Genomic DNA, 23,664 nt, shown 5'->3' on the forward strand with positions numbered 1-23,664 from the left:
AGTAACTGCTTTTACCTCCTCGACCTATATAATCGCATCTTTCCTCTTTCGTCTTCTCTTCATCAGGCATGCTGCTATCAGAGCCCTTCCTCTTATTTGGACGAGTATTCCTTTGTTGCTGGTGCTGGTGAGAATTCTGTTTTGATGCTGCAGTTTGGGAATTCATTGCTGGTCTGGGACTATTTGCTTGTGCACGTGTATAATGACCCTAAAAACAATATTGTGATTAATTGACTTAAATGCAGTTTTAACTAGCAACTTGTCATATTTATTTCTAGCATTAGCAATATACAAAAATACTTAGGTAGAAAGATAAATGTAGCTACGTGGACTGTGTTGCTGTTCTGGTTGGAACGAGATCGTCGGCGTGAAGTGATGCCAATATTTTCACCTTTCAACAAAGAGTGAACAACATCATCTAGAAAGGTCATCTGAACCATAGAAGGATCAACATTCTGAGGTTCTAACACCTGGTTTAATTAAAAAAAAAAAAAAAAAGAGGAAGAAAATCAGCAGATGTTCAGACACCAGACACTGCTCAGTCTGTATTTTTCTGTATCAGTGTTTCATCAGTCTATTTTGTGTGCTAAAGACTAATCAGAGAAAAGCCTACTTAATCCTGACAAGTAGAACTGACATATGACTTTGGACAAAAGCTGGGCATAGAGTAAAACTAAAGTACATGTCTTTACACTAGTCATACCACTAAAAAAAACTTCCTTTAAAAGTTTTTCTGTATTGTTTTTTAATGAAGAAATACCCCACCACCACTCCCTTCTCGCCATTTACTGACCGTCTAATTTGAAATGTAAAGACACTGAGCTTTTAAGTATTACTTAATGCAATAGCCATCACAACACAGAGAGTTTGTAAAACTCATTCACACTGCAGAAGCCTGTTACAATATTGCTTCCAACAGAAGTAAAACTGCTGAACACAAAGAACCAAAACAAGTGGAGACAAGAACTCAAAAGATAGTCAAAAGTGTTACTAGCGAGGGGTATTTCAGAAAGAAGGAAATGCTAATCAATGTCACAAAGCCAAAAAAGTAATCTCTAGTATTTGGGTAAAATTGATCAGAGCAATTTAAGGGAAATAATGTATTTGAGCATTAGATTAGTATGAAATTTTTATTGTCACCTATGATTTTGTCACTCATTTCAAAGCAGACAGGTCATTTGCTATGGTAACACTAAGTCATTATTCTGGTCTCCTGAAATCACAGAATCATAGTATGGCTATGGCTTAGGTTGGAAAGGACCTTGGAGATCATCTACTCCAGCTTCCCCACCACAGGCAGGGACGCCTCTCAACTAGACTTGGTGACTCAAGGCCTCATCCAGCCTGGTCTTGAACACCCCCGGGGAGGAGGCATCCACAACCTCCCAGGGAAGCCTATTCCAGAGTCTCACCATCCTCATACTGAAGAATTTCCTAAGATCTAGTTAAACCTCTCCCTCAGCTTCAAATCACTCCTCCTTGTCTGATTGCTAGGCACCCTGATGAGAAGTCCCTCTCCATCTTTCCTGTAGGATCCCTTCAGGTATTGGAAGGTAGCTCTAAGGTGCCCCTGGAGTCTTCTCTAGGCTGAACCACTCCAGCTCCCTCAGCCTACCCAGCCCTTGAATCATCTTTGTGGCCTGCCTCTGGGCTCCAACAGCTCTGCATCCTTATGAAATAGAATTTTACTGCCACTACAAATACCAGCATAAATTCTTTCTACAACATCAATTTCACAAATACAACTAAACTCCACCACGAGTAAACGTACACTAGGGTTGCGGGAGAATGCTTAATTCAATACACTGCAATTACTTGGAAGAAGTCATCACTACCGTGGTGCTAAAAGGTTTTGGTGTCAAGAAGAGATCTGACAGCAAAGACCAGTTCTTAAAACTAGATGGTTTCACTTCAAAGACTTCACTATTCATATAGTGACAGCAGAATAAAAGCCCAACTGTAGGGACTGGTATTAATCATCTCATTGCACAAAGGTTCAGCTTCAGGACAGTTTTAAGCACTTGCCCAACACAAAGTCACATTGTACTTGCAGTGCAGGGATTAGACTTGCTCTGCTGCAACTGAGTAACTCAGGGTATTTAAGAGTACCACAACAAATGTTTTACAATTATTAATGTGTGACTTATGTGAAACTTGTTTTCATATCAAACTCACCTGGTCATTCATAACAACCATAGTGCGGGTAAAGAGATCATGATGGGTGATGATACCAGTGAACCACTGGGTGGCAGAATCCTGTCTGTACACTCTCACCCTGTAACCATTTAAGGAGTACGGACCTTCAGCAGGGGGAAACAAGAAAAAAAAGAAAAGCCATTCAGGAATTCAGCGAAAAAACAAGCATAAATGGGCATTCCTGGGTTTTATGCTTCACAGCAAGGATACACTGTGCATGGCATGGGCAGCAAACTACAAGCAATGCTGGCACAGCACGGCCCGTGGATTGTTTTCAGGAAGACATTTTGGATTGCAAATGGTACCTTTAAGTATGCTGTAAGGTCAACTCTGCTAACATTTTCAACATGTAATTTTCTTATCTATCGAAATCTTTCTGCAACCATGATGACAAATAATGGGAGGAATTCCTGCCTACACACAGTGACCATAAAAAAGTAATCTGAAAGGCTAGAAAGTGTCAGCAGCAGGTTATACAGAAGCTATTTAACAGGCCAGTCACATGCCCAGATGCTTTGCTGGCAAAAAAGATTTACATCTTGGTGGTTGGGCTCTGCATGTGCCAAGTCTTTCCCATAAGCAACCACTGTTTCTCTCCATTACAGCAGTCAGAAAGGCAGCTGAGTGATCCTGTCCCCGCTATGGCCACACAGAACACTCAACAAACCACACACTATGCAGACTTTATAAAGTCTTAGCCTTTTCAGACACATCACTAGCAAAGAAAGCTTGCACAGTATCCCTTTGTAAAGGTCCATTTAATCCACCTCCATAAGCCCATGAGAGTGGAGAGACAGTGTGTTACAGTACTTAATTTATAGTTTGTTTCAAGACCCCAAAATTGAGATTCAACAATTTTATTCATGGTCAGTGTCTCACTTGATCATCAGGACCCTAGATTTCATCATACTGAAGCGTTTGTATAGCATTCTGTCCACATGACAAAGCAACACTGCTACAGAGTTCAGTTCCAACTGTCTCTAAGTTTTGCTACTTCCTCAATCAGGTCCCAGGAATGGAAGCAAAACTAGACATTAACAACCTACAAAATCTTAGATGACGTGTGAGTGTTTAGTTGCACAACTGTAGAGGTATAGCCACAATTCCCCCGTCTTTCCTAAAGATCATTTTTTCCAACCCCTGCCCAGTACATGAAGCAAGCTCAAACATCTGCAGCAAACAGGCCAGGGACCTCACAGGTTACAGCTTTCTGTAGTAAAATATCCATGTTGACACAACTGGGTCCATTATACCTTCTGTACAAGAATGTGTATGATCATAAGGACTGTTTTTAATGTCAACATTTGAGAGATCAAGAGAAATGCAAAAGCAGTAATAATTTAGAGATTTACAAGTGGTCTGTCTCAGTTTAATTCTGGAACCTCAGCAAGGCCTTTTGAATACCTTTTGCATGTGATTATCTATGTATTAAACCAGCTGGGAAAGAAACACCATGCAATGGCACCTTCTTTCACCACATCATTCACTGCTAGTGAAGCATCACCAGCAACCCACTGAACGCTCTGAGCTACCAGCATCAACTCATCCTCAGAACACATTTCCAGCTGCACCGACAAGGAGAAGTGCACCAGCACAGGCACTGCCAATCATTGATATATATGGCCATAAAAAGAGGAAGAATCTACAAGCTTTTGTCTCACATTCTTGGTCTTGGACCAGACAGGGTTCCCACGGGGACACGTTTCCTGACGGCTTCTCTCCAACTCTTACTCCATATGCCCCTGTAAAACGCCTCCAGCTCAGCTCCCACACTTCAGGCTGTCTGACCCAACTGCATTCTCCATCTCTTGAACTTTTAATGCCTTTCCCAAAGCTCTGTCATGCTCAGTCTCAGTAGTATTTTGCCTGTGTCTCTGTGCAAATTTCCTGTTCCTACTTTCTTATACCAGCTCCTCCTCTCTTGCATTCTGCTGTTAACTGCACAATGATTTTCAGTCTTTTGCATAACTAGAACCAGCCTCTTGCCTCTACTCAGCTTCTTGTCTCCTTTTAGCATTTACAATTCCAGGCCTCTGGCTTCCAAGTCCTTTCTCAGTCTTCTCAGCTTACAAAAGCTCCAACCTTCCTTCTCTGTCAGCTCGCAGCTTCTCTCATACTTTTCCTCACTGACCCAGTGACAGTTTCTTTCCTCTCATACTCCTCATTCTAATCTGCATCTGCCCTTCATCCCAGCTGTTACCCTATCTATTTTTAAAAAATACTTCATCTACCTTTAGAAACAGTGGAGGAGTTTTCTTTTTCTACATGCTGCTGGCGTGTCAGGAAGGAGAAACATTAAACTACAGTCATACGACACAGGACAGCTCAGCTCCAGCCTAGCCCAGCCACAAGCAGCCATTACAGGAAAAGCCTGGCTTTGTTTGTCTCCAGTCCCTGGATGAATCACCCTCAGCTACACATTGTTGGAACAGCCTGTGCAGTACTATCAGGAAATATCTTAAAGGCTGAAGAACACTCAGCCTTTCAACAGGATTATTATAAACACAAGCCCCAGAAATTGTAGTGATAAATCTAACAGCAAGAAAAAAATGAAAATACTTGATTTGTTAAAAACAGTAATAAAAATAAAATCAAAGACACCTTACTAAGTTTCTTGAGACGGTTTTATTTGTCCAAAAAGCTTTCAACTTGGCTAAGTTTGGGAGGAGTTTGTTTTTAAAATTAAGGAATAAATTACTTCGCTGACAAACCAACAATCCCTACTGCAAAGCACGCTGCTACGACAGCCACCCAAAGAAAAGGTCGCAAGGGCCAAATTTTTTTCTTTTGCCTCATTCTTGTAAATAATTGGACTGGTTTGGACTAGAATTCCCCCTCCTCCAACTGCCAGCTTTCTTCTCAAACACTTGTAACCTGATTTTAATGTTTTCCTCCAACCCTCTTTCTTCAGCTAAGCTAAATTTTAACTGTGATAGTCAAGCCGAAAATATTAAGGTGAAGGCTTCAGCATCACAGACAACAAGGGAAAGGCCAGATTCTAAAAATGCTGTAGAGGATGAAGAGAATGTGGTAACAAACCTTAATAGATGTGTCTAGACAAGACAGAACTAAAAATGCTGCTTAAATTGTAGGGAACAGGAAAATGGTAATAACGGGGAAGGTGAAGAAAACCAGAGGAGGGAGGAGAAAAGAAGGGTAACAAGACTAGACTGCAGCAGCTAGCACTGCTAGAGGGCTGTCTGTGAGACATGGAAAGGTCTGTGCCAAATGCAGTCTCAGTGCCCAAGAGCAGACTGTGCCCCAGGAGAATACAACAGCAGTCTCTGCTGGCTGACCACCTCTGTGGGGCTGAGGCAGTGGCACAGCAAAGGCCCTGGAAGTGGATGGCATATCACTGCCCAAGTGATTGACACTGCATCAGACTTGACTCTGCATCACAGTAGGTGAGAGTGGAAATGCAGCTTCACCTTGGATGAGGAGAACAAGCCTGTAAGGACATTTGGGTTAGATTCGTCTCATCATCTAAAATACTCCTAATTTGAGCACTTCTAAGCATTCAAACATCTGTTTGAGCAGTTATATAAAATTCTATATAAAGCTATAAATATGGTTTCTGAAATGACAATGTAAAAATGAGTTGTGTGCCTGATGGGCTGGCAGTTTAATTTAGATGCCTATTTCAGTGTTGTTGGGCCTTTGCTCAAGTATTGATTCTGCACCACTGTGCACAGAGATTTTTGTAATTAACTGTCTTGTTACTGTTACTCTAATGAAATAGAATAAACAATCTCAATTTTAGTTTCCTTTTCATATAGCCCTAATTTGATTTCACATCACCTCTCAATCCAGTTTTGGCTGTAAATTTCATCAACAGGCTATTAATTCACATTGGATCTGAGGATAGCAAGATCAAATCTAAAATGACCAACACTGACATATAACTTACTATCTACACAATTCCACACATGGCTTTTTCCAGCCTCCTTTCCCTATGGCTCATAAGGATAATCACATCTAGTCAAATTAGGAACTCTGCAGAAGGAAAGACAACATTTTTTCTGTAACTTTGGTATTACACTTACTATATTCCTTTGGTCTTCCAAGCTTAATTTTACAAAGAAACTGGACAGCACGCAAACCTCAGCACCATCCTTAAATACCAGATTATTTATGCTCCCCTCCCAATATTAACTTACAAAATGACTGCTTAAGTGTTTCTATTTTCAAACCACTTTACTGCTTGCATGGGGATCTTAATCCAGATCCACAGAGGTTAATTTCTGCCTACCACTGATACGAGTGCCTCTGTAGAGTTGCCTGTCCATTCTGCAGGAAGTTAATGACTGCACTAAGAGTGCATATAATACAGCAAGATTCAACCAAAACTTATTCTAACTCGCCGCAGTTTTCATGTAACTTGCATCTACAGTGTGAAAATGATGCCTGCATTTGCTGCAGCCTTACGACATTAGAACAGTTACAAAATCATAAGTGATTTGAAAGGCACTTTTCCATCAGAGGGTGAGGGTATGAGGTGAGGATCTGAAACTATTCTTCATCTGTGACAGAACTATGAAGAGCCAGAAGCACAGACAAGTACCTGAGAAGATACCACTTGTAATAGTAACACTGACAGCATAAAGCAGTTGTAAGCATGCTGAAAGATGTGTAGTTGCCATTCATACACACTTATTTTCACACCAAACTGTATAAAACATCTGTGTTCAGATAACTAATATCCAGGTTTTGCTGTAATAACTGAAACAAGTTAAGTGCAGTCTGAAGAAGGCAGGCACAGCTTCTTAAACAGTCTCGTTTTCTTGTATCCACAAATACTTCCAAAAAAATAACTTCCAAGTTAGAAATACATTCTCCATTAAATCACAAATGCTATGGGATGAGTCCCACATCTAATGGCCTTAAACTAGCTAATACAGAATAAAAATAACATAATTGCCCACATAATTACCTTGCATAAAAATCTCCTGAACCTTTTGTTCCTTTACCCAGGCTTTTACCTCCTCATGTAACTGCGGGTTATCCCTGAGAACTGGGTTTAGACTGTCTACGTCGTCCTAAAGTAGAGATTAAAAAAAGAACCATATGTTATGTTTACTTGTAACATTTCAGTTTATTTTCCTAGATGTATTTTAGTGTATAATATTAAGTAGTGTGATGTTAATTTTACTGACCACCTACAAATCCCTGCATTGTGTTCAGAAAACAAAGCCCAAAAACACACCAACCAAAAACCAACCGAACCCCAGACAAGTTAAAAGCGTAACACAGTGCTCCAGGTTATTTCGTGGGAACATGGGATGGCAGATCCTACATGTGGCCAGACTTGTAAGCTATTAATAGGATCACACTTTCATAAATGCTGTCTTGCTACAAGCTAAAATTGGCCTCTAAGGATTTCAATGTTTACAGGTATGCAGAAAGAATTGTTGAGATAACAATTAAGTGAAACTTTCTTCTTTTAAAAAGATCTTTTTCCATTCTCTATGAAATGTAATATGGACGTATTGAGCACAGAGACAGAAAACCCACAAGGATAACACATAAGAGACAGCTGTATCCTGACAGAAACACCAGTACTGATTTTCAAGTATGTAGGCCTTAATTAATTAGATAATTTCAAATAAGAGACACCAATTTTTATTATATTCAAGTCTCCTGAAAGGTTCTTTTTCACTATTTGAGCAGGACACTGTCTGAGAAATTGAGACATTTGGTGGCATTGTCCTCCTGACAAGTCAAAACTAGGCACAAAATTTGTTTTGCATCCTTGAAAGCGGGGTTTAAATCGTCATTCATCTTTAGACTCTTAGAATTCCTATTTCTCTATTCCAAAACAAACTTGCTATTTCTGCCTTTAAGGCTGTAGCAGACAAGCAAAGCTGCACCACAGCCTGGTGACTCCTGATGCCAAGACAGTCTTGGAAATCTGTGAGCTGCAGGAAGAGTCACTTGTACCAAGAGAACTTCAGACAACTACAATAATCAGAGCAATTCTCCACATACAAAATGTAAAATGTTGTATCAGTACTGCAGCTAAGATCAGATAATTTCTTTCCTCCATCTCAAACAAGTTCCTTAATATTTCACAATTTATTATGAAGAACTTCAGCCATAGAATAAAAAGATACAAGCAACACTCAGGGAATTGTGCATTGCTGACAGGCCCTCAAGTGACATGAGCAATTTCTCATTCATTTGGACTAGATTACTCCTGCTAACCCACTGATCACAGGATGTTTATTTCCAATTCAAAATTCGCTTGAATATTTGCCGTGGCCCATTAGGGAGAATGCATCAATGCTTTGGTTATTAGAGAAAATTACCCTCTCCTTGTGTCTTTGAAAAGGATATGGCCTCAGATCCAAAAGGAATAGTCATGGTGATTCTTTTAATACATATAAAGTGGAACAAACTTAACGAGGAAGATCAACAGGACTTCAACCACATTAAAAACACCAAAGAGGTAAGTACGTTGCTAGCATTGCTAGAGGGACAAGAGGGTCAATACTAACATTTCTTCAAGGGTGGCAGACTAGCAAAACACTTCACCTCAGAAGCAATATAAAAATATATTAACTGTTCTGCTTTGCTGTGCATTCACCCTACACACAGAAGCTACACCACTGGAAAGAAGGAATGATTTGCCAGGGAAACCCAGTGTACTCTGGAACCAGAACTGTGATGATCATTCATCTGCCCTCCTCCCTATTGCACTCTCTTTCACAGTATCTCTAAGAGATTTCTGTACCAAAAATCTCCCTTCTCAGATCCACAAAGCATTAGATCTAAGCAATAGACTAAGGCACTGCTATACTGAAGCCTGGCTGACTTTTTGGAAGTGGTTAATACACAGATCTCACAGATTCTGAATAAATCCTTCAGTGTCACCTAAGACAACTTGTATCTTCAAGACCATATCATCGGTTAGGTACCACCACAAGTCAGAGCTGTTACTCTTGATATTTTTCTATTTCAATGAGTTCTTTATGCAAAGCTTTTGAGTCTCCAAAGTTGTCTTGAGCTCCCCTTCTGTTTCTTAAGGCCACTCACTCACTCCACTTTTACTTCTTTTCAGATTTCCCATCTAAGCACCTTTGCCTTCTTTGATCTTGGCACTGAAGACAGTGGTGATCCTAGAGACAATACATTTCAATCTTTTACTTCTATCTCCTATTCAGATGCATGTCTCTCTGATGGAGAGTGATTGTGTGAACACTTAGGACAGGAGACTGCAAAGTCCATCTCCTCAGGCTTGGCAAAAGCTGAGCTACAAAAGGCACAAGCCAGGTCAAAGATCCATTACACAAAGCACATGCAGGTATGACTGGGATTACGTAAAGATGCAACAATGAACCCAGGGTTTCTAAATATACACAAAATATACCTTTCCACATATCATCAATTCCTGCAAAGAAGAAAGAAAAAGGGAAGTGTTTTGCTTCTAGATATGCAGTAGTCAACAGAAATCAGTGATGACAAACTCAGTTATCAGGATACTGAGAAGGAAAAAAAAAGGTTCCCCAAATCCCAAAGCTTCTGTTCGTTTGTGTAGGTACTACACAACTGATGAAATAAGTGTGTGCTCTCACTGACTTTGTCCCATCATTAATCTTTACATTTGAACATCTAAAAGCCAGGAAATTAACTGCCTCGTGTTAAACTATAAAGTTATGGCCTTAAGCACAGCTTTAGCACACAAAATGGGGAGAAAGAGCCCCAAGCAAGGCTGGTGAGGTGGAGTCTCTTCCCAGCCTTGGCACTAAAGATAAGCAGATGACTGCAGTGCCCAGCTCCTTTCCTTACCTTGTAGTTATATTGCTTGAGAAACAACAACACTGTTTACAGATTTGAACCTTGGCAATGATGACCTTCAGTTTTCCCCTCCTTCTTGGTTGAAGTAACAAGTTTGACAGACTAACACACAGAAGAATTAAATGCCCTGCAGACTTCCTCCAGACTTTTCCTCCTTTTAAAGTATTTTTACTTACAGCAGTATGTAGGGTACCCTCTCTCCTAGACTAGTTTTTCCACGTCCTGGGTGACTCCTCCAGGAGGATGTTAATGCTGGTTTGAAATCATTATGAAATACAAATCAGAATGCAAATCAAATAAATGGGACTGCATTTTTCTTGTTCTAATCTCCTTTAAGAAGCTGTTTAGGTACTTCACACAGCAGTGGCCCTTGCTCCACAAATGACTACAGGCAATACTGGGAAGACAAAGGGTGCATGGATTAGAAAGACATGGTCCAGATAATCCTTCCTGCCCTTCTGGAAGACAGTCACATGAAGCAATGTGACTATCAGAAGCTTGCCAACCTATGCCAAGCCAAGCTTTTAGATCTTTGCTGGTATTCTCCCTTCTTTTCAGACCAAAAGAGGAATTAACTTCTGTTGCAGTAGACTTTCTGCTTAATTATCTGACGAACACTTGAGTCAGCTGCATCTCTCTAGGTGTTAATTCTCACCTGCTGAGGACATGCTTGAAGTCCTGAAAAGGATAAAGAATGACATTTTCCCAAGTAACAAAGTGATCCAGTGTTGTTCTCACATATCTATTCTTCTGGTCAAACATGACAGAGCAGGTTGGAAACTACAGACCATACCACTAGTTCAAAATTATCACATTGCCCTAACCAGAATGTAGAAATCTTTGTTCAGAAAAGCATTTGCAGAGAGGTTATTCAGACAAACCTATTTTGTCAACCAAAGCCACAGGTGAACAAGTGCAGATCACTTATAGTACATCAAAATTCCTCCAAGTCATGATGATCAAACAGGAATTTAAAAGACAGTACCCACAGAAAAAGAAGTCAGAATCAAATACATACAGAATTCTCCTACTCAAGCCCTGTCCACAAACAAAATACTGTCCAAGATATTGAGAGGCATCCCTGAATGAGTCAAACTGCCCAGAGATCATACAAAGCACCTTCTGAAAGGCTCAAGTGACCACAAACTTTTTCTATTTTGGGTAGCCAGGCATGTCTGTGGTGGGAATGCCTGCACATTTCCACAGCTCTCTACCTTCCCAACAAGACTTGAACTATTGTAGAAAGATTTTTCCCCTCAACATTTCACAGCACTTCTCCAAGTCATTCTTCACCAACTCAAGAGGCAGAAAGGACTTCATTACATTGAGAGGTGAAACTCTGGAGCACAAAATAGCAACTCAAAGGTGGATCCAAGTAGTCATTGCTACCCCCAAATCACACAGTCTACATGCTGTTCATAGGAGAGCACAGAAACTCCAGTCAACTGTCAACTCCCTGTTTTCAGCAAAGGAGAAGAGGAGAACTGACAAAACACAATCCGGGAAAACCAGTCATGGAGAAACAGTGGTGTTGGGCACGGAATAAAGCTTACATCAGAGTCCTTAAGACCAAGCCTCAAGACATGCTGAGCATTAGGAACCTGCAAAGGTTTATTTGGGAAAGTGTCTTCCCTTGGCCACAGTATCTCTGCATTTGGCTTCAATGTATTAAGGACAGGTTTTTAATATCAGTAGAACTCATTTCAGCTAGTGTTTTACAGAGAAAGACTAAGGAGATTTTGCAGTCCTTACAAAGGTCAACACCACATTAGTCCTCACCATCTGTGGCTTAATTAACTATAGCTTCCTCTGGCTGCTTAGAGGTTTTCTGATAATTTAGGACATGAATTAAATGAAAACTACTACATAACCAACTTGAAAGTCCTGTTTACAATGTTTACACAGTATGCACAGCACATGGAAATAAGCATTTTGTCAGTACTTAAATTCAAACACCACAAAAGAAATGCAGAGATCAAAGCATCAAAAACCCTTTTCTTCTTGCTTCATGAGTGCACATCTTGAAAACAGTTTCTATAAAATGAGCCCACCCCCATCCCCCTTTTTTTTTTCTCTTCCCTTTTTTTGCACTGAACAATTTTTGTAACTGTATGGAACTTCAGCTGCATAGAAAACAAGGAACAAGGTAAGTTGACACCTGCCTACTCATTGCTACGGCAACCTTCAAAGAGCAGTGGCAGCAAAAAGATGGGAATTCAGACTAATGCTCTAGTGCCATCTTTTAGCAGGTAATTTTCTCACACGAAAAAATTAAGAGTATTTAAATACCTTACCTATACCACAGCCTTAAACATATCCATGCATATTTTTATCCCGTTTGAAAGATCCTTACAATTCTCTCCTTAATTTCATTCCTTGTTAACGACCTACCATTTTTTCCTTCCTTTTATCTCACACCAGTTGTGTCACCTGACATCACCGATTATATCACTGCCCTGTCACCTCCTTCGCTAACTTTCTAACAAACCTTTAATCCGAATATTGCCCCGCCTGATGTCAGACTGAGCAGGGTTAAAAGACCCAAACAAAACAAACAGTGACATAAACTCTGGATAGGTAGAACACCGAAGATCTTAAAAAGAACATCAACTATTGATTGTTAGCAACCGGCTACTATGCTACAAGACATTTTTCCAGTAGCTAAAGATGAGAATCTAAACCACAGGAAAACTGGCAGCAACCAACACCCTAAAGGGCATCACTGGGCAAGTGCAGGTGATGCCAATGCCATGGAGACCACAGCAAAACCTTACAGGGAGATCATAAAATTGAGCAGACGGATTTTACCACAAAACAGCGTATTTCTTATTCCTTTCTGACCAGTGAAAGGCTACCCCAGCTGCCACAGCACTGCAGCTGGTGGGCAGGAGGTCAGAAAGGCGCTGAAGACTGCAGGGCGGTGCTGCTCCATGCAAGCCAGCAGAGAAATGCCTTTCCTGAAGGGACTGCTCCAGGGGGAACACACTGATTCAGCTCATCGCCTGCCCCTGCAACTAGGGCAACCTCCCTCCTGCTCCAGGCTGTGCATAAAGGGCAATGCCAGCCACAAGCATCAAGGCTACCGAAGGACAGAAAGTTTTTTGGGGAGATCCTAACTTCCCAGTTTACCTTAAACGGCTTTGTCTGAGCTGAGGGAAGAGGTTTAGGCTTAGCAGGCGACGCCAGCGCTTTCTATGTAAAGCCAACCCACACTTGACCTATTTTCTGCTGCTCTGAGCGCACAGTCACAATTTACCTCATTCAAACCCAGCAGCTGCTGGGGCTACATCTGAACCAGTTAAGTCAAGCTTGAAGGCACAACCCTGACCCCTAAACCAGAAACAAAGTCGAGCTGAGGTCAGGCCTGCTCACACGTGCACAGACGCATGTCGCATGGGGAAGGGCAGGACAGCAGTGACACTCTCCCTACATGCATGCAGAGGCCAGGCGAGACAACAGAGATTAACTAATCCCTTCCCAACAAGTGGCTCTGAATGCATTGTTCCAACAAGGACTGCTGTTTAGAGATATTTAGGACCACAAACATCTAAGATTAAGGGTTACAGACAACGTTTAACAGCAACAAATATGTTTCTATAAATAGGAAGTTAAAACCACAGGGGTGAGAGAAAAGGCCTACAAATTCAGTAATTTTCCTACTGTCAGTAAACATCTCTCAGGAAAAGCTATCAACTATTTTTCTTTTGTTCCCACCACAGTTTCCTCATGCCTAATGAATCTCCCCACACACTCCTCCTTCCTCCTCATTTCACCTCTTCAATAATTTAAGAGTTGACATGGATTTTAAAATTTTAATTATCAGGTTTGAGCATTAGGGGAGCCAGTCTGTGCACACTTCTCCAAGTCATGACTTCAGGCTTGACACAGCATCATTGCGCCAATTAGCTCAGTTCTGGAAGACTAACTCACATCCCTGTGAATACCAGAAAAATTCTATTAGAAATAAAAAATATTATGCTATAGAAAATATATTAAAATTAGAAACATGAATACATAGTGGGGGGGGAATAATCTGACTTGAAGTCCAATGTTCTCCCTGATTTTAGTTCACAAATGCAAAAATAAACAGAGATACTGCTTTCCTGGAAGACTCCTGGGGTCTCAGGTGAAAAGGGCATGCTTGAGAACTTCTTTTACAAGTCAGTTCATTACTCCTGTAGCTGTGGCTGAGAATCTAGTATGGAAAGGCAGAAAGGAAATGAGAGCACCATGCAGAATGCACATGCAGAAGGGAAGCAAGCAGCCACCACAGGATAAGCAAAACCTAACCTGCACCAGGGAGGTACTGTCATAAATTGACCTAAAAACTGCTCTAGTGACTTTTGCAACAGTTAATTCGTTTGGAAAAAAAAAAAAAAAAGATTAATAACAAATAAAAATAGATGACCTTATTCTCATAGGTTATGTCACCCTCTTTGAGCAGCTGTGACAATCTGGGTCAGAAAAGCAAAATCTCCTGGAGTGAGAGAGATATCTTTTAGCATCTGATCTGAAGACATCCCCAAACAAGTGGTTCCTACCACAAACCTGGCAGGTAGGCTGTCAGCCTCCACTCAGGCCACTGCAGTGGCAGTCTGTACAAACTACATTCTCCATGTACAAAGGAATGAAAGGTCACTTAAACAGTGCTGATCTATGTTCATCTCGCTCATTTTGGTGACACAGCCACACATTTGCTTTTTTTTCCCCCCACTGAATCACATTTCCTTCCCCTTCCTCATTGCAGGCTCCATTTATTTATCATCACCATCTCTGCAATACGTAACTTTGCCCCAATTTTGCATTTTGGTTTATCTTATCCTAAAAGAAACAGGGAGGGAGTACTGGTCCTACCTCACTCAGCAACTCCCAAGTCATGTGGTGATAAAGGAAAAAGCCTTTAAGTCACTTACTAAGCAGCTCAACACCACTATGGGAAAAGAAACCTCAAAGTGCAGACATTTCCCTGAAGCAAGCAATTAGCAGAGTGAAGTTGTTGCTAACAAGGAGAGGAGCTAAGTGAGTAGATGGGAGAAAAATCCTTCATACACCGATATTAAAATTTAAACTGAGACCCAGACACCATGTGAATTGTGAACAGTTTTCAGAAGGTATCTAACTCCCCAAATTGTATCAGCTGAAGAACAAGCTATATGGATGGAGGGATGTTGAAGTACAAAGCACTTAATCACCAGTTGTCTGACTTATGAGCTGCTAGAAAGGCAGTCTAATGCCCCTAGAAACCAAGCCAAAAGATTGGTTCTTGCTCAGGTTGACCATCTTACAGAAGGTATCTCCCTTGCATCAGGGTGACAGCAGAAGTTATTTACAGTATCACAGTATCACCAAGGTTGGAAGAGACCTCAAAGATCATCGAGTCCAACCTGTCACCACAGACCTCATGACTAGACCATGGCACCAAGTGCCACGTCCAATCCCCTCTTGAACACCTCCAGGGACGGTGACTCCACCACCTCCCTGGGCAGCCCATTCCAACGGCTAATGACTCTCTCGGTGAAGAACTTTCTCCTCACCTCGAGCCTAAATTTCCCCTGGTGCAGCTTGAGACTGTGTCCCCTTGTTCTGGTGCTGGTTGCTAGAGAGAAGAGACCAACCCCTTCCTGGCTACAACCACCTTTCAGGTAGTTATAGAGAGCAATGAGGTCTCCCCTGAGCCTCCTCTTCTCCAGGCTATACAAACCCAGCTCCCCCAGCCTTTCCTCATATTTGCGGCAGCTTGAACTGGCAGAGTTGGAAAGCTGTACATCCCAGCCACAGATGACGACAGACCAGATAGTTCACCTCTTATCTCACAGTAGTTACCTCCACCAAATCTTTTATCAGTTGCATTACTCAGCAACACAGTATTCTCTGACAAGATTACTGATAACTAAGAGCTTACTGTATTAAAAAGCAAAGGCCTCTCAATTCAAATCTGGTATAAACCACCACCCAGTACGTGGCAGACTGACAATAGCTCCCAATAATTAACACCACCTCACAGAAGTATGCTCCAGAGAATCTTGCTCTTGTGAATGACTCTGCTCTTCAAGTTTAACCACCATCAACTTAGATTACCAGCAGTCACAGAGCTACCTACTCCCTTCTGCAAAGATCCTCAAACCCATGTACTAAATAGGAGCTCTGGGAACGTAAAACTTGCCATTTCCTTGTCCCTCATAACTCATGAGGGCTAAGGGCAAAGCACAAATCCCTTGCAAAGACATCCCAACAGTTGGGCTATTTTTTTATCAAGAGGAAAGAATACATCAGGTATCTTCAAAACATCCTTGAAAGACAGCTTTAGTGGAGTTTGGTCCACTTAATTATTATTATAGTAACGGTTTATTTTCAAGTGGTTTTCCAGGGTTTGTCTGAAAACGTGTTACTTAGTACTGTGAAACGGTGCTGGCCAGCATGCTATGATCAAGGTAGCCCAGAATAAAATGTGTTTCTCCCACATTTTAAATGAGTACCACTGTGTTAGCACAGAACTTTTCACAATCAATTTCTAATATGATTTAAGGTAGCACTGCATCTAGGTGGGGGAAATACTTAGCACACTTTCTTGCAGAATTTCACTCAGAAGACACACTTCTCTGGTCTCAGGGATACAGTGCAGACTCTTTCACTGTCTGGCAGGACAGGCAACAGAAAGCCCAGCTCTTTACAAACATGGAAATGCTGCCTCTGTTCTAAGACAGCATCAGAAGCAACATGGCCATAACTGTGTGCTTTTTATGTGCTAAGAGCTCTGTTCTGACCTGCTGAAGACATTTTAGGAATTTTCCCTGTAAGTAACAGGTCTGACAAGCTGGGATGTATATCTTATTTAGATTAACACTACAGCTTCCTGCAACACTGGAGAAAGCGGTGGCTGTGCCTTTTATAAAACAGATAAACAACGGCCTTCCAAAGATTAAATTGCTAATCAGAAAACAGGGACATTTCAGGAGTTGCTGCCATAAGCTCCTTGGGGTAAACTCAGGAATCACTTAGTGTTTAGAAGCGATACAATGCTCATCTACTTCATAATATTTTTCCATCAATACATCTATTAGCACACACAACCAAAACATTCCTATTAAGAACAAGACTGAACTACACCACTTGTTGGTGTTTGGAAGCCTGTCAAGCACCACACTTTAGCCACCAACCCTTATGCATCCTGAAATCTGCTTTAACTTGATTTTACCTGTTGTATACCAAAGTGGTGTGCAGTGATGGTAAGAAGGCAGCAAAAGGAAAGAAAACATTCACAGTAGATAAAAGCCCAGTCTCTATGGTTGAAATAAAATTTTTCAACTGCATGCTTAAAATTCACTACTAAAATCCTAAAATATAGAGTAATTTGTGATATGCATGGAAATCATTGTGCTTCATATCCACTTTCTCATCAGAAACATGCTAAAATACTAATCCCAGTAATGCTGGCAGACACATACAAGAGGTGAATGCAGGGGGGGAAAACAGGAACAGTTAATTTTAATTCTATTCAAAAGACAGGAAATGTTTGCCAGATTGAAGAGTGGGATCAGTACTTACAAACAGTAGTCAACCCCCCCCATGTTAGAACCATATTTAGTTCTGTAGTACAGTGTAAAAAGAACCTAAGTTCGATAAGGAAATCCACACTGTACACCAAGCCCTCAATGTCAAAACAAGCACAGCACACTTCATTAGTGAAGTTATTCCAGTATCTAAGAAAAAAAAACTAAAATTCACACTTAAATGTAACTAAAACAAAACCTAAAAACAACAACAAACCCCCTCATGTTTGTGTAAGATTACTTGAATTTCTCCCCGCATCTCTGGCATGGAAAAGGAATTCCTTATACACACTTGGAACTGCTATAGCTCTCAACCTCTATTAACTGCAGCTTAATGAAGGCTTGGGAACATGCCTCATGAAGCACTATCCCTACCCTATAAATTCACAGAATCATACAATCACCAAGGTTGGAAAAGTCCTCAAAGATCATCAAGTACAACCTGTCACCCAACACCTCATGATGAACAGACCATGGCACCAAGTGCCACGTCCAATCCCCTCTTGAACACCTCCAGGGATGGTGACTCTACCACCTCCCTGGGCAGCACATTCCAACAGCTAACTCTCTCTGTGAAGAATTTTCTCCTCACCTTGAGCCTAAATTTCCCCTGGCGCAGTACGAGACTGTGTCCCCTTGTTCTGGTGCTGGTTATCTGGGAGAAGAGACCAACCCCTTCCTGGTTACAACCTCCCTTCAGGTAGTTTTAGACAGCAATAAGGTCTCCCCTGAGCCTCCTCTTCTCCAGGCTAAACAACCCCAGCTCCCTCAGCCTCCCCTTGTAGGGCTTGTGCTTGAGGCCTCTCACCAGCCTCGTTGCCTTTCTCTGGACATGCTCAAGAGTCTCAATGTCCTTCTTAAATTGAGGGGCCCAGAAGTGGACACAGGACTCAAGGTGTGGCCTAACTAGTGCTGAGTACAGGGGCACAATGACTTCCCTGCTCCTGCTGGCCACACTATTCCTGACGCAGGCCAGGATGCCATTGGCCTTCTTGGCTGTCTGGGCTCATGTTCAGCCGACTGTCAATCAGTACTCCCAGGTCCCTTTCTGTCTGGCAGCTCTCCAGCCACTCCAACACCAGCCAGTAGTGCTGCATGGAGTTGCTGTGGCCAAAGTGCAGTTTTTCTGTTAGGGGCAAGAAAAAGTTACAGGGTATCAGATCTGAACAGAGTAATATATCAGAGGAACAAAGGCAAACAAAACCATGAGCACTTATCAAACAAGCTACTGTGTTTATCATCTCAATCTAAAGCTTAGTTCTGCTAAGAACACATTTCAATGACACTCTTTTCCCCCTAGCTAGAGTGCAGGAAGGTCTACTCCTGTCCCTCCCTGGGTAAGCACTCCCAGGCTATGACTGCAGGATTTTACCCTCATCCACACTTCAGAGTTCCCCAAAACACTGAAGGATTCGCCACCCCAACGTGCAGCAACTACTTGGGAAATCAAGAATATGCTGAGAAAGCTCCTGTTTCTCTAGAAGCTAACTTTTTATCTGGGTTATGAAAACAGTGTTGGCCAAGAACATCATGTAAGAAAAACACTTTAAACTTTCCTTTTTAATACATCAAGTATAGAAACTGGCAATACTGAGGACACAAACCAGAGGATACACTTCCCTTCTCTTACTACTGAGTGGTGTTTTCCTTAGGCTTTTGTAAGTGATAAGTAATCACCTGTGATCAAACACAGGAAGCTCCATACACAGAAACACTGGATGGATTTGTAAATTCAGTAATCCCAAGACTGCTTTGGAGAAGTACTAAAATAGTCCAGTGAAAGAACTTGATCTGCACCTTCAAAGCAGCCGCAAGTTTTAGTCCATCTGCCCTGTTTTCAAGTTCTAACTCTTAAATTATTGTTAATTATTAAATTATTAACATTACCTCCTCAAGTAGGATTACATTAAGGCAAATGCATTTAACCAACTGTGATTTCTGAAAAACTGCAGGAAAGGTAAACCAAGTTTCTCTAAGACAGTGGAAGAAAACCTGTTTTCCCATGTAGCAACCTCAGCTTATCCCAAGGACCTCACAACTTTTTCCCTTTCCTTCCCACAACCTTCAGCAGCTCCACCTCAACTCCCTCCCACTACCTGGAAGAGTCACACCATCTGTAGCAGCTATGCCACCCACCTGCTGACTGATGGCTTCCCCTCCAAGCTGCTGACTTCCCTAAGCCTTGTCAGATCTGGAAGAACTCCTGTGCCAAGTCTCACTGAGACAGACAAGAAAGTGACTCAAGCCCTTATTTCTTAAGAAACCAAGGTAAAACAGAAAGATACAATTTTATTCCATCTATTTTGAGAATAAAGACAGATGAAGTCCTCAGGGAAGCAGCTCTTTTTCAAAGGGTGGCACAAATACAGACTTAGAAAAGGCGATGTGCATCTCCCTGACTGTACCAATGGAGTGGGATCCAATTACAGAACGTTACAGAACCACAGATTGTTACAGATTTGAAGGGACCTTTAAAGATCATCTAGTCCAACCCCTTGTTAGAGCAGGATCACCTGTACCAGATACACAGGAACACATCAAATTCCTCCTCCCTCATTCCTCACTCTTTGCAAGTGCCCTGATAAAATGCTTCTATCCCACATGAATAACCTGGAGAGTGGACTGATAGAAGTCATCTGACCCCCTTCTAGCTGGAGGCCGCCTTTTGTTTCCCCTCACATAGGAGCTGCACACTTACACACACAGTTGTCAGTGACAGGCACTTTGGACCATCGCTCTTTATGGTGCTGCCAAAGAAACCAAATAGACTATTTACGGCTGGTCCAGACACCAGAGACATGGGAAAGAATAGAGATGGCACTTAACCACAATGCTAAGAAGAGTAAAAGATACAGAATGCTGTGTGCACCTGTCACCAGTAGAGGAAATGGAAGTGGGAGGGGAACTCATGATGGCACTGCTCACCAGCTGGCTGGTACCAGGAGTTCCCAAGCTCAACCTCAAAAGGTGGGACCAGCTCTAAAGCTCCTGCCCACCTGGTCAGTGGAGGTACCAGCTTATGGGAAAAGCAATTTTCAATTGCAAGAGTTATTTTTAAGGCTGAAGTTTAAAGAGCTGTCTGAAAGATGACTGCATGCATGATTATGGGGTACTTATAATACAGACTGAAAAATATTATTTTATCCCCACTGCACTACGTTCAAAGAATTTTTTCATGTGTGCTTCATTGCTACACAAGCCCTGCTGCACCACTGGCTTGCTCTCACAAGACCATCAAGGCCTGAAAGACCCAAGGTCTGTACATAATAAATGGGAAGAGTATCAGAGATGCACAACACTTTTTCCTCAAGCCTTACTTCATGGTATATAGAACATGAGTTTCTAATAGGTCAGGTATGATTTCGTAATTTTTACCTCAACAATCTTTAAGGTGTGTTAGACATCTGACCTGTCAGCTCTCAGATGTGCAAGGCACATTTAGAAAAAGAGCAAAGTACACAGGCCTATCGCTGTGCATGTCACACCTCCCACAGGGGACATCTCAGTGCTGTATCTTTATACCTGCAACCTTCAGCACAGAAGCAGACCTTATCATTTTTGGAAAACTAAGGAAACCAGACTTATCTTAAAGAAGATCTTCTGAAAGAGAACACAACTAAGTACAGTGGCTCAAATAAGAGATTCTACCACAGATGAGATGTGAAGTGCTCCTGATTCATTCTTAGCAGGATATTCTCTTTTTTTTCAAACTCAATATGCAGCAGGACTTTTGAAGCCTTTGCCCACCCATTTCCTTCCTCAAGTAGTGAAATACCATCTTTGCAGGAAGTTTAATGATTGTGAAGGAACTTAAAATTCTTTGCCCTGGGTCAGCTGCGCATGTTTGTGCCACTGCTGTATGCTCACAAATCCTTTGGAATTATCACACACAGGAAATCTGCGCATACACATCAGGTGTATCATCAGAAATATATACTCTTATCATGCACCCTATCCTACATGACCCAGACACAGCTGAAATGCACTGACTGCTTAGCCAAAGCAGAGTCATTCCACAAGTGTATTTTATTACAGAAAAACATGCTATAAAACACTTTCTGTTGCTCTTTATTTGCTTGTTGAAGGAATAATGCAGTTGACTCCAGCCACTTCGGACAGTAACAGCAGAATCACACACTTCAGCCCAACTGTGCACGTGACAGGTACTGCCAAACACCATGCAGACAAAAACACCACAATGATGAGGTCACACATACCATATGCTGAGCTTTAATGCTTCACATCCCCATCTATAATCCCTCAAGTAAACTACAATGCTTAAATTATGGCAAAATCATCTCTGCTTGCTTACTTACTATTTATATTACAATGAATGGACACAGAGCTGTACAAGTACCTCAGTATTACAGCAAACCATTTCAATTCTTGTATTCTCTGCAGCACACTGGTATTTCTGTAGATTTACTGCAGTTTTGCTTAATGTATCTTAAAAACAAATGTATTGGCAAGTGTGCTATAGCAAAAGCCACACAAAAATAAACATATATTGTAAATGCAAACTAGGAGAACATTAAGGACCTGACTTACACATCACATTTCAAGACAACAGTTTCTACAGATATTAGTTTGACATAGAAAATGCACATTTTATGTCTATTACTTCCTGCAAAGAAACGGCATTGATGTCACTGCTAAGCAAAGTACCAAAGCAAACACACATATCTGCTTTCTCCTCAAGATCTCCTTGTCACCATCATAAAAAGAACTACATGACTAAATGGTCTGACCATCCCAGATTAATGAATGAGTCACTCTCAATGACACACAAGTTTCACTTAGAGACTAACATCGTTTGCATGCTCTATGAAGCAGCAGAGACAAAAGCTACCGGAAATAAATTGTAGGTTGGTGTTTAAGGCACCATACATATCAACAACAAGGAATTTTTAGGGAGAAGGGCAGGATTCAAAGCAGTACACACATCAGGGAAAAGAAGAATCACCTAACACATTTAGCTGTGAAAAACAAATTCAATGGCAAGTGCAATACTTGCTGTAGAAAACCTTGTGAAGGTATGTTGAGGTAGAAAAAGGCTGTTGTAGCACAGCTATATATCCTACTTACGATAATGATATTCATCTATGTTACCAAGGCTGCTGAATCTCTGAACAACTGAAACATTTATTTATGCAAAGAGCAGACATGGCATGGGAATCCATGGTTCATGATTCCCCAGCAAGTCCTGCCAAAGCCTCTTTCTCTTGTTCTGGAAGAACCACTTCTGGTAACAACAGGAATTTAGCTCTTTGCCTACTCAAACTCTGCTTTTCCTGCCAAGACTAGAAGGATGCCAAGTGTGCCGTTTCTTTGCCTTGAGCAGTTGTCACCCTTAAACTGGGCAGCAGTGTGTTACTCATAGAGCCCTTTAGACCAATAGTTGCATTAAACAGCACTGCTTGTTTTAATTCAGAACTGATCTGAGCAGAATCCATACCAAATGCTCGCCTGCTGCCCATTATTAGCATTAGGAGCATACGCAATGATGGGAAGAATTAGTCAGTAGTTAAGAATTGTATCTGAAGTGAAATGGAGGCCTTCCCACACAGATTCAAACTTTATGTTTGTTTTGGCAGAAAGGTACTGGAATTTTAGGCACCAACAGCAAAATGCAATAAAGAAGTGTTTAGATCACCATGGTCTCTAAGGACTTCATCTTGAAAATGTGCAACCATGAGAGTTTAAACCAAAAACTAAACACATTTAGCAAGGCCCCAAGTTAACCCATCTCTGCAAAAAATGGTCCCGCAGTTCTGCCTTCTGCTCAAAAAAACAGAGTAATGGTATTCCAGACCAAGTAAGGGAGCTTCTTTTTAGGAACAGAGATTTTCACCAGGAGTTTAACAAAGATTTCTCTAGGCAGGCAAAGAAAAGGAAAGCCTTCCAGAAAAAAAGTACACGTTAAAACTACCTTACATGAAGTGACTGAAGGCTAGGAATACTATTTCCAGGACTGACAAAAAAACAAACAAGTAAAAAAAAAAAATTAATTGAGACACTCTTCCAATTCGGGTACCTTTCAGAAAAGAGAGTCTCCTAATGATGCAGCTCACGTTTCTAACCCACTGCTGGGACATAATTCAGCGAAAATATTCTTTTAAATTGT

General features: G+C 41.3%; 1 protein-coding gene across 3 annotated transcripts in view; it reads right to left on the reverse strand.

Moving 5' to 3' along the window:
- Positions 1–23,664, reverse strand: part of JMJD1C (jumonji domain containing 1C) — a 174,048-nt gene that overhangs the window by 33,432 nt on the left and 116,952 nt on the right. For all 3 annotated transcript variants that reach the window (XM_068140113.1, XM_068140114.1, XM_068140115.1), the window contains 4 exons: positions 7,127–7,232; positions 2,176–2,300; positions 327–470; positions 16–208 (listed from right to left, as the gene is read on the reverse strand). In XM_068140113.1, coding sequence (XP_067996214.1) covers positions 16–208; positions 327–470; positions 2,176–2,300; positions 7,127–7,232 — 568 coding nt within the window. The remainder of the gene's footprint in view (positions 1–15; positions 209–326; positions 471–2,175; positions 2,301–7,126; positions 7,233–23,664) is intronic.

The sequence above is a fragment of the Melanerpes formicivorus genome, unplaced genomic scaffold (assembly GCF_026170545.1).
Source record: "Melanerpes formicivorus ecotype bairdi unplaced genomic scaffold, bMelFor1.0.p_v2 SCAF_6, whole genome shotgun sequence".
In the NCBI taxonomy this organism is placed as follows: Eukaryota; Metazoa; Chordata; class Aves; order Piciformes; family Picidae; genus Melanerpes; species Melanerpes formicivorus.